The 13,190-nt window shown below is 36.8% G+C and overlaps 1 protein-coding gene across 1 annotated transcript in view; it reads left to right on the top strand.

The window, feature by feature from the left end:
- Positions 1-8,355: 8,355 nt before the first annotated feature.
- Positions 8,356-13,190, top strand: part of LOC131687357 (uncharacterized) — a 53,445-nt gene continuing 48,610 nt past the window's right edge. The window contains exon 1 of the mRNA XM_058971438.1: positions 8,356-9,106. Coding sequence (XP_058827421.1) covers positions 8,356-9,106 — 751 coding nt within the window. The remainder of the gene's footprint in view (positions 9,107-13,190) is intronic.

The raw sequence follows: 13,190 nt of genomic DNA, 5'->3' as shown, positions 1-13,190 counted from the left end.
ACGGGGCAAGTTGGCGGTACTATTTGTAGTGCATTTTTATTTCTGGAATTTACACCAATGTAAGAGAAACTTATATTTCTCGTGTATCTCATCAATGAACATTTATTTTTACCAATCGCCCGAAGAATTTCGAAAAATTGCTCTTAAATATGGAGTACGCGGTGAAGTCTAAATGAGACGAAAATATAATGGCAAATGCCGGTTAATATACTGTTTCATTGAAAAGATATTTAGCATATTTCATCAGGATCCCTGAAGTAATGGAATTCCCATTTGATTGCTTTTTTCTGGCGTGCAGCTAACACACCATACATACCGGTATTATGCCATTTGTTGGATTGGCTTGCAGTCTTCACGAGTCGATTTTTTGTAGGGGTTTCTTCATTTTCCCAACGAAAAACATTGATCGATTACAGCGCCACCGAGATCTGAAAATGTGAAACTGATGCGTTTCTCCATACATTTGGTCAGTTTTTCCCATACAAACTTTGAGCCATTTGCGGAACCACTTCCAGTGTACCAAATGAGAGGAAATTTTCAGGGAAGCTTATTAGCCACCCAAACTATCATATTCAGGTTTTGATTTCGAGATTTAAAGTATTTTGGGCCAGGCTAATGTTCAAGTTTACTACTAGAGCTTCCATCCCGGGAATTTATTTCCCGAGATTTTTTGATTTCCCGGGAAATTGTGTTTTTTCATTCGCGGGATTCGGGAACGCCGGGAAAAAAGATTTTTAATTTAATCCAAAAGGCTTAGGTTCTGCGAAAGAAATTCTGTAGGAAATATCTTTACCGGCAAACATGAGTGGAGTGAGCAGTGGATGCAGATACACGGCTAAAAAAGTTGATATTTTCAAGCAAAAATTGATTAATTTGCCGGCCGTTGTACCGAAGTATTTCCTTACAGAAGCGTTAGTGATGTGCACGATATTTCTGCAACCGATGAGCCGACTGATGAGCTTTTCTAATAGTTCTTTTAATACTTTATTTTAATAGTTAGATCTTGAATGAAAGAACTTGAATGAATGCAATCACATTAGTAATTGAAATGGTGGTGATTTCTTAAAAAATCGATGAGTGTTTGTTTCAAAACTTGGGATGGTTTGTAGTGATAGTGTAGTGATCATGTTTAACGCAAACGCTATTTAAAATAAGGAATGTTTCTAGAACGTCTACAGAAATATTTGGTCGGTTCATCGAATGCATATTTCGTCTAATTTGTTATATCGTAACTGTGATATCCGTAAATTTTTGGATGCGCGAAAAGAAATACGCAACTACACTATTGATATTGGACAGCTACACCTGTCCAATATCAATATCATGCGCATCCATACTCTTTGAATGTCGCTTTCAATGATGCAGGTAGGATTTTTGAAGGGATAAGATCAAGCAATCCAGATACTCGCCGGAATAGAAAATCGATGGTAGGCTTCATCCATTGCTGCACAGTTCATTCATTATCTGCTTGATTTTGATTTAAACTTAGTTCAGAATGATGCTGATCCTACTGCGACTGAAATGGATTCAATATATCACATTTTCTCATTTGATTGGAAATAACTGCACAATACCCTGAAGCAGCTCAATGTTTTCATTCAAGATTACCAAAGAAGGTGCTTGTATTAAATTGATCACATTCCATCGCACCAGAACAACGAATTCCAATTTTGGATAGTAACTCCAGCAGCTGCGTTTAGTATATCGTCCCAATCGTAATTACCAAAATTTAGGTTATACATACACCTGTGTGCAAAATAATAGCACCACTGCTAGGTTAAATGAAGTTTTTAGAACAAATTACAATTTTATCATATTTTCTTTTTATTCTCTACTGATTTTTGACTATTTCAACTTACTGAGTTCGTTGTTATTTAATTTTTTTGGTTATGGTTACGTTGTTGTTAAACAATTTGTTTAATCTGAAGCAATGTCATTTTTTTGCTGTGCAAAAAATAGCACCAAGTGGAAAATCAGAATATTTTAAATCCATATAAGCGAAACGCATTATGCAAACCACGAAGAAAGTTTAATAGTTTTTTGTATAACCTTTTCCGGTTATTACCGCTGCACATCGTCGTGGCATTGAATCGACAAGGGCCTGGCATCGTTTTACAGGAATAGAGTACCATGAATCGCGCACTACCGTCCAGAGTTGCTGGACAGTTGATGGTTTTGCTTTGAAAACAGCCTGTTTAATATCAGTCCATAGGTTTTCAATAGGATTTAAGTCAGGGGACTGAGCAGGCCATACCATAAGCTCAACATTGTTTGAAGAAAACCAAGACTTCGCGAGCTTACTGGTATGCTTCGGGTCATTGTCTTGCATCATTACCCATTTTAGTGGCATCTCTTCTTCAGCATAAGGCAGCATGATGTTCTCCATTATTTCTACATACACTTTCGCATTCATTGTTGGTTTTATCCAGTAAATCGGACCAACACCGTAGTATGAAAAACCAGCCCAAACATTAATTTTTGCTCCTCCATGTTTTACCGTTTTCACGGTGTACCGTGGATCATATGCAGCATTTTCTGGCCTTCGGATATATTGCCTTCGTCCAGACGACCCAAAAAGAACCACCTTAGATTCATCCGTCCAAAGAATGTTGCGCCATTTTTCAATTGGCCAGTTGAGATGTTCTTCGGCAAATTTCAAGCGATTTTGCAGGTGCCGCGGTTGCAATAAAGGTGTTTTCCGTGAACTTCTACCGAAAAGCTGAGCTTCGCAAAGTCTTCTTCGGATCGTAGAAGTACTGACAGGAAGCACCAGTTCTTGTTTTATACGAAAAGACGTTGCAAAAGGATCGTTTTTGGAAAACCTCGTCAGCTTTCTCACTTCATATGAACTAAGCTTCCTTTTACGCCCGCGTGTTTCTTCTTTGTCACTCCATTTCTTTGCGTTGCTAATCATTTTATTAGAACATCCAAGAGTTTCACCGATGAATCGATAAGATTCCTTCGGAAAGTAGTTTAAGAATAATGTCTCGTTCTTTAGCAGTGCAATGAGCTGCACGACCCATTTTCTACAAATAAAAAAAAATCGTGCTTAATTCTGTTTGGAATTACATCACACAACATTTTACAATGTGTTTTTTCAGTAAATATGCTTTAATTTGCAAAGAAACAACTAAATGATCACACTTTTTTAAAACGGTGCTATTATTTTGCTACGCAAGAAAACGTATTTTGATCACACACGAACGATTGACGTTTAGTGATTTGTGAAAGTACTGAAATATATACTTTAATTTTGACTAGCAGATGTCGCTTCATCATTATTCGGCACTAGTTAACATGTGTACTGTTTGTAGTGTCCGGGATTTTCATCCGATGAATCCAACATCTTGCAATATGAATATTTTTTAAGCCGTAAAATTACATAAACCTGTTCGCCTCAAAAGTCGTCATCAGAATGGTCTCTCACGAATGAAAAAAGCGCATACCTTGCACCCTCACATGCGCTCTCTCTCTTTCTCGACATATTTCTACATCAAACATGCTTCATCTCCCTCTAATCTATCCACTCTTTTCTTCCGGAAATAATTCTTTTCTCCATTTCACTTTTTTTCGACTTCCGTAACTTGTCCCTTTTAATTCATCGACCATAGCGTTTAGTCAAGACTCCAACCAAATAGTCCACTGTGACATATTTTCCATCTAGCATATATTTTTTCCAGTGGGACGAGAAACGTCAGTGGTTTGTTTTTCGTTTTGTTCTTTTAGTCAATTAGAACCGGTCAGTGATGCCAGATATACTTATTTATCGGTATTTATTCCGATTTTTATATTCAATATCGACATACCGACAAAGCCTAAAGAATACCATTTTTTTGTACAGATAAAGAATTGAGTTCAAATTCTGCCCGGCTTTATCGTTAATAACTTGCACGTTATAGTTTGCATACAAAATCTGCAGACCGATAAATACCGATTGTTTTAATTCAAGTTTTACCGATTTCATATGAAAGTATCTGACAACGCTGGAGCCAATTTTCTTGGTTCCATTCGTAAACAAATGTATACGTACGGTGATATAATCACAGAAAGGATAAATTTATATTTTATATTCTGTTTGAAATCAAATGTGAGTATTTATTCACATTCTTTTTTTCGCGTCGCGTGTGATCGGATGTTTTTTGAGGAAGCTACGGAATTATTAGATTTCTTGGACAATTTTCTAAATTTACACTGAAAAGTGCTTACTTTGAATAAAAGAGATTTCTAGGAGAATTATATATAGTCGTGATTCGCTGTGTTACGGTGAAATTTAAATATATATATATATATATATATATATATATATATATATATATATATATATATATATATATATATATATATATATATATATATATATATATATATATATATATATATATATATATATATATATATATATATATATATATATATATATATATATATATATATATATATATATATATATATATATATATATATATATATATATATATATATATATATATATATATATAAACCAAACGTTGGAAGGACGCCATTTTGTACGCTACCACGCGACAATACTGAGACACCGAAGATGGATGCGGGAACGGATCCTCCAGATCCGCTGAACATGAATATTACAGGAACAATACCGAAGGAAAAACAGAACGACGAAAATACGGAGACAATCCAAAAATTGCAGAAAGAATTTACGAACATCGAGTACTGTAGTATGGACAGCGCCCCGTATCGCATATATTTTGAACTACGAATCGGCGGAATTGAAAGGATAAATAAATTCTCGCTCGGAGCAATGCTCCGTAATATGGGAGAATTCAAACAATACATCACTGATATGAAATACATTGGACAGCATAAGATTATGGTGTTTTTAAGCAGCTACATTAAAGCCAACAGGTTAGTGGAGACCATAAACACTGGAAGTAGCGTATATAAAGCATACGTACCAAAACACTTGGTTTGCATCACGCGTCATTTCCGGCGTTCCCGTAGATATTGGTGTAGACGAAATCAAAGCGGATACGGAATGCGAGGTTCCGATTGTTGATATCGTAAGGATGACGAAAAAAGACCCCGACCTTGGAAGAGTCCCCTTGAGCCGATTGATGGTCACTTTCAGAGCCAATGAACTACCGACAAGAATTAAAATTTTTTGTTGTGCTAGCAGAGTCACACCATTCACACCCAAAATCGTGGTTTGCCTCAAGTGTCTGCGATATGGACACCGTACAGAAAATTGCAGAGGTGCGAAACGTTGCGGTAAATGTACTCTACGGCACGAAAACACAGTGGATTATCAGTGCTGCCAGAATGCAATACGGTGCATACATTGCAGAAGCAAAGAACATACATCAACAGATGAAGGATGCCCTGAACGTAAACGACAACAGGACATTAAGTTTCTGATGTCAAAAAGGAACCTGACATACATAGAAGCCAGAGAACAATTTCCGACGATAAGCCAGAATATATACGAACCTCTACGTAACGCTGAAGAATTTCCAACCATCGAAGAAAATTATGCTTCGATGGCGAAAGGAAATTTTACATGGAAGGACCCGTTGAGAGAACAATGGAGTAAAACAAACCAGGAAAGAAGATCAGTACAGGCTGCGGTAAAAAATCACAAAGAACAACCGAAAACTAATCTACAGTTACGAGGAAAACGAGTACGAATGGAGAAGTCTGCAGAATCAACAAGCAAACAACGTAATTTGATTGTTGGAGCATCAGGACACGAAAACACAAACGGTTCAGCATTGCACAACACACATATCGTAACGGACAAAGAACGTTGGGAAACAATGTTAAAACAAGCGCAGGAAGTCGCCAGCAGATCTCACCGGGAATCGGTGATGTCATTCTACACCGATTTTGTTGGTATGCTAGGAGCGAAAGATGAAATCAAAGAGATGTTAAAAGAATGCACCAGAAAACATTTCAATCTGGCTAATTCAGTGGTACACGATATAAAAAAGAATCCTGACCTCGCTCAGGAAATGCTGGTAAATTGAAATGGATAACACAATTTTTAAAATTTTTCAAGCGAATGTTCAAAGCCTGTCGAAAAACAAAGCTGAAATAAATCGTGAACTTATTGGCGAAGGATACAGCGCAGCTATACTTTCGGAAACATGGACGCAAACTATTCTAGAGAACTCAAACGCATATAAATTTCCAAATTATCACTTCATCTGTCAGTCTAGGGATGATAACTATGGTGGGGCTGCAATATTGCTCCACAACAGTTCGAATTACACTATATTATCGATACCAGTGGTTTCAAGACTTACTCAAGTCGTCGGAATCAGAGTTGCACATTTGGACCTAGTTATAGCATCAGTTTATGTCAGCCCAGCTATCTCAATCGCAGAATATGAAGAAGATATTCGGAAAATATACACAAATCTAAATAATTATAAGCAAGTGATCATTGGTGGCGATTTCAATTCGCACCATTCAACATGGGGCGATGCAGTATGCGACAAAAAAGGAGAAGTAATGATGGATATTATCAACAGCAGCAATTTCTTAGTTATGAACGACGGATCCAGTACCTATGTGCCACTACAGTTAAACAGGAGGTCCTCAGCAATCGACCTAACATTCTGCTCCACCCAACTGCTTGGAACATTAGAATGGAGCGTGTTGAACTACGGGATTGGCAGCCATCACATGGGAATAAGAATACAATGGACTATTGGAAAAAAGAACAATGGAAGTTATTTTTACGACAAAAAAAAGATTCTGCAGCAAATAGCGACACTGGATACATCACAAGTGCGCACCGTGCAAGACCTCACAAAGTGTGCAATAAAGATACATAAGAATAATAGGAAAAAGGAAGTGAAAACCCCAAAGTTTTGGTGGTCAACGGCAGTTGACGAAGCTTGGAAGGCAAAAAATACAGCAAGAAACGATTTTAACCGTGTATCAAGTGTGCAGAACCTTATCGAATTCAAACGCAAAGCAGCAGCATTTCAGCGTATGAAACAGGAGGAAATAAGAAAAAAGTTCGAAGAGTTTCCAGATGAGGTAGGTCCGTTCACCAGTTCAAAGCAGCTGTGGATGAAGGTAGGCCGACTAACAGGTAAACGCAGGTACAAAAAGGAGAACAACTTACTGTTCGATGACGAAAAAATGGCAAATGAATTCCTAGACACACACTTTGGAAAACATGACCCACAACCACATGATTGGCCAATCCCAATAAGCTCGGACGACCTATTGACCACGGAAAACTGGTCAAAAATTCTGACAAATAAAAAAAAACCTTCAGCACCAGGGACAGACAAACTAACATACGAACTACTCAGACAACTACAACCAGACGTAACCAATAAAATCATCGACGATGTAAACGGAATGTGGAGAAGAAGCCTATTAGATGATGCCCTCAAATCCATAAAAGTGGTAGCAATACCTAAACCGAATCGCGACCAAAACCTGCCATCCGGTAAACGACCAATCTCATTGGTCCCTACGATTACAAAAATTGCAAATACTGCTGTACTGGAGCGACTCCAGACCTTCCTCGACACTGAAAACACTCTCCCTGAAAACTGCTTTGGATTTCGACGAAAATTATCAACAAATACATGCGTTTCCTTCGTGCTCAACTGGATAAAGCAGAGTAAGCGAGACAAATTCGTCACGGCATTAATATGCGTAGATCTATCAAACGCTTTCAATACTATTAAGGTAGATAAACTAGAAGAAACGCTATCGAGGATAAATGTCCCACAAGACATTCAGCAGTGGATTTCCTCCTTCCTACGGAACAGGCGAATCTTCATGCAGCTACGAGACAAAGTTGTCAGTCGAACGGTAACCAATGGGCTTCCACAAGGGGATACCCTATCCCCAACCCTCTTTAATATATACACTCTGGAACTTCATGACATAAGTAAAACGGGAGTAGTCCTCGTGCAATACGCGGACGATTTCGGAATATTGGTCAGAGCAAAAAGTCTTGACTCACTAAATGAAACCGCGCAGGAGTACATGGATGTTTTTTGCGACAAAGCGAGGTCGTTGAACCTCGAAATAAATCCGGAAAAAACGAAAGCAATACTCTTCCAAAATAACGATAAGGAGCTAAACATATCATTGAATGGAACACATATCGAAACAGTTAGGAATCATAATTACTTAGGCATTATATTTGACCGGTACCTAAGCTTCGGCGTACACATTAAGAGCGTTCGTACAAAAGTGCAAGATAGATTGAATATGATGAAAGTTTTAAATGCGAGGAAAAATGGAGCGCATCCAGAGACACTTACCCGAATACACAAAGCCTTATGCGGAAGTGTAATAGAATACGGAAGCTCAGTTTACAACAACGCAAAAACGACGAACCGCAAAATGGTATCAGTGATAAACAACCACTGCTTGAGGAAAGTTACTGGAGCAACCAAGACGACACCCTTAAATACACTTGCAGCTTTAAGCGGACAAGAACCACTAGAGCTTAGACTCGAATACGTGACACAACGAGAGATAGCAAGATACATATCCTGGAACAATACAGTAGCAAAGCAACTCAAAGCGATAGACATACCTACGAAGATCGAAAGCATGGACAGCTACACCTATATGGAACGATTATTTTATAAGAACAAAGAAATGTTCAACTCTATTATGATAGTCTGCAAGCTTAACGGTAGAGTGACGGTGGATATACAAACACATCTGGAAGCACTGGATACGGCTAAACAAGACACTAACCCCAGGAAGTTAAAGCAAGCTGCCCTTTTCGCAATGAATGGTGTGCACAAAGGCAGAGGTAGGATATACACTGATGCGTCCAAAGACGGTACGGCGTGTGCAATAGGCGTCTATATTGAGAATACTAAACAGCGTCTCAGTTACCGCTTAAACAACGAAACGAGCATAACATCCGCAGAACTCAAAGCGATCAGAGTGGCATTGGATTGTGTGGAAGATCAACATCTTAAAGATTTCGTCATATACACGGACTCGAGAACCGCTTGTGTTATGTTAGACAGCGTCCAGCATTCAAAAGAGGGAGAACAAATGCTTGTGGAAATATTAGACATATGCTATAAATGGAACATCTCGGTGCAATGGATTCCTAGTCATGTTGACATAAAAGGTAATGACATCGCGGATGAACTTGCTAAACACGGCCTATCTTCGACTAGACGGATAGATAATCAGATAATGCTAAGGGATGCTCAAATACAGTTTAAAAAACAAATGGAACAAAAAGCCTCACAATGGTATCAGTCATACTCAGCCGAAAAAGGAAAAACATATTACAATATCCAGCCGAACTTTTCAAAAGACCCATGGTACAAGGGGGTAAACTTTAAGGGTCGAGATATCAAATTACTTAACCGTCTAATGTCTGGGCATGATTTTTCCAAATACTGGCTAGCAAAAATGAAGATAGAAGATGATCAAGATTGCCCCATCTGCTCTGAACCAGAAACAGCGGAACATATAATCTTACATTGCCCACGTTTTGGAACGCTCCGATTAAAGTACAGCTTTGAAAACAAATTTGAAAAACTCATCAATGTTTTTCAAACCAAAAATATGATGCTATACAAGGAAATCATTACTTTTGTACGAGAAGCCAAAATGGATTTTTAAACTAAACAAATCAGCGCAAATACAGTCATCTCATTAGTCAATAATTTGGTTAACAGGGCATATAGTCTGTGTTACTAGCCCTTATACAGAGCTGTCAGAAGAATGACGGTTCGAGTAGAAAGAAGAAGAAGAAGAAGAAGAGTATTTATTTTTTTTGTGGTTGTGGTTTACTAATTCTATTTTATCTATTTTTTACAGTCTCTACACTGTTCACATGAGAATTATAAACTATCGTATTATTTTAATTATGACCGGTGCTATTATTTTGCACACAGGTGTATATCCAAGAAAAATCATCAAAAGTTGATGTTGCGTAAACTTTTTTTTAGGACTTTTAGGACATATATACATGCAATCAAACGGGTTTGAAAACTTTTAAAATTATTCTTTTTTTTTTCAAGGAAAAACATTCACCTTTTTAATTTTCTTTTGAATTCCCGGGAAATTTAGCAATTCCATATTAAATCTGCAAAAGGGCGAATAAGATTTGTAAACAAACTTTTATGGTTTTGATGGTTTCTCTTAATTTACTATAATTTCAAAGCAGAAAACAATTGAAATTACTTGTACGAACGGTAAAAATTTACATTAACGCATATTTTTCATGAAATTGCACTATGCAGCAGACTAATGAGCGAAACAAGTTTGTTTACAAAAAACACTTTCACCTTTTCGACGAATTAATATTGAATTATTTTACGAATCCCGGGAAGCTGAAAACCGTCGGGAAATGGAAGCTTTATTTACTACACTGGAGATTTGTACCTTAATAGTAATCTTGAACGCTTTTCTGAAGCGTGACCATTGTAAACGGAATTTTTGGCGTAACTATATATAATTATCTCGAACTAATTTCTAATAACAAAAATCAGAAGAGTTATGCTATGATAATAAAATTGAACATTCTGTTGTATGAACGACTGTGCAAGTGGAATGCTTGACAAAATAATAAGTATGGTCACCTTGACCTGCTTGAAATAACAAACACATTGTAGTTTTAACATTTGTTAACTGGTTATTTTGTAATACCTATTTGTTTTGAAAAACGCGCAGGAAAATATAACTGTGTTCTGTTCTATATTACTATAATTATAAACTTTTAAACGTTTTGTTAGTATAATAAATTAATTAATTTTAAAACATAAAATATTAAGTATTAGGCCCCTTCAAAGGAACATGATTCCACTGATTGCCCATTTTTATTATTTGTAGCTATCTTGTTTTGTATTTTCTTTGCACATTTCGTAATTTCGTTAATTATTTATTAGACAATGCCAAGTTATTGTACCGCGTGGTCGTTTTAATTTTAATTATAATATTTGTATGCCTTTATCCTAGGTTTGCCAATCACCAAGGGACTCTCTGTTGCGAGCGTTTTGGTATAGGGGAGTGTGGTGCGGAATACAAGGAAAATAAAGAGACAAGGATAAGGGTGAATTTCGGGAATTCTAGAAAATTGAAAAGAAATCTATTTTTTTATTACTTTATTGTGTGCATTGATTTACACTTTCACACTAATTATATAATGTAGATTTAAGGGCACTATCACTATCAGGAAGTACACGTTTGGCAAACAGTAAATAATCTACAAAATTATAAATTAATTCGAAATCTTCATCCTACCCCGAATATTTTTTGGCATTACACGGATGAACTAAAGACATTACGTTTACATTACCGATCAAGGATCCGCTACTTAATCGACCTCAGCTTCTTTCCTTTTCTTCTAATCACCTCTAATGCAGACAACATAAAAAATAATGATTGTTGAGATTGTTCTATTAAAAGTTAAGTATTTACTTACGCGATGAAAGATTGATCCATGTAAAATCAAAATTCTAGACAGCAATTTATAGCAAAACACCTACATGACGCCGTCATTACTTTCCATTTATTTATCAATTTAAAAAGAGAACGCATAAACTGACACGATGCATGGTCAGTAGTAATACAAAGCATAGTCGGCTGAAAAACACTATGTACTAATAGTGCTTTCGACAAAGTTCACGATCACTTAAATAGTGTAGTTAGTTATTTCAATATTCGCAGTAGACAGTAGTCCGGTTTCTCAGCTCGCTCAGTTCAGAACACTCCGTTACTATCCCGTATAAATAAATACCATTCCAGAAATCGTCGGAACCATTTCCTAACTATTCATATAACACTTACCATATTGGGAATACTACTGATGCATTCCGCCATTGTAATTGAACATTATACTACCATACTCATTTTAGTTACCATTTCCAATACCTTCCGTGTATGTATATTGAAGATTTGTATACTACATTATACTTTTGTGCCAGAGATTAATATTGCTCTGGTGGTCTTTGTTATTTGTATATCTGTTCACGCTGCTCCAAAAACCTGTAGCTTAACATGATCAAAAATCCTCTTCTTGCAATATTGCGGCGATAGCTCAGTTGTATAAAGCGACAGTCCACTTAGTGTCAACGAAGCTCTCATCAGGAGTTGGTGAGTCATAAAATAAAACTTCATCAATCGATAGAATTGAAATGTGAAAGGGAAGAAATTGGTTTCTTCGCCAATACTTTATGCATCGCTTGATCTAAAATATGCATGTCACCATAACCTGTATAGTTCTTGAATGGTACGTTGTCCAAATGTATATGGAAAACCGCATATTTTGATATGGTGACTGTTCTTAACGACCCGTTGTTTGTATGGTCGAGTATCGAAAAACGACACTACCACGCAATGGTTAATCTATTGTTGTACGAACCATATTGAAAATGGTTTTTCGACGTTTGATACAATGGTTCCCGCATAAATCTGTACCATATTCCAACCATTGTATCAAACATCGAAAAACCATTTTCAATATGGTACGTTCAACAATAGATTAACCATTGCCTGGTATAATATCGAACATAACCAGTGTCGTTTTTCCATGCTCGAACATACAAACAACATGTTGTTAAGAACAGTCACCATACCAAAATATGCGGTTTTCCATATACATTTTGGCAACATACCATTCAACTATACAGATTATGGTGACATGCATATTTTAGATCTATAGCGATGATAAAAACGTCTCCCTTTCACATTTCAATTCTATCGATTGATGAAATTTCATTTTGTTACACGCAATCTTCTGATGAGAGCTTCGTTGAGGCTAAGTGGACTGTCGCTTTATCCAATTGAGCTATCGCCGTAATATTGTAAGACGAGGATTTTTGATCATGTTAAGCTAGATTTTTAGAGCAGCTTGAACAGATATGCGAAAAACAAAGACCACCAGAGCAATATTAACCTCTGGCACAAAAGTACAATGTAGTATACAAATCTCCAATATAGGATACACGAAAGGTATAGGAAATGGTTACTAAAATGGGTATGGTAGTATAACAGTTCAATTATAATGGTGGAATATATCAGTAGTACTCCCAATATGGTGAGTATTATATGAATAGTTCGGAAATGGTTCCGAAGATTTCGAGAACGATATTTAATTTTATTTCCGAAGATTTCGAGAACGGTACACAATTACGCGGGATAGCAGCTACTAGGGCTAGTAACCAAATTTACCCGTGCGCCGCTTGATATATTTGCAAAAG

The sequence above is a fragment of the Topomyia yanbarensis genome, chromosome 3 (assembly GCF_030247195.1).
Source record: "Topomyia yanbarensis strain Yona2022 chromosome 3, ASM3024719v1, whole genome shotgun sequence".
Classification (NCBI taxonomy): domain Eukaryota; kingdom Metazoa; phylum Arthropoda; class Insecta; order Diptera; family Culicidae; genus Topomyia; species Topomyia yanbarensis.
Note: the sequence above shows the minus strand (reverse complement) of the source record. Positions and strands in the feature narration are given on the sequence as shown.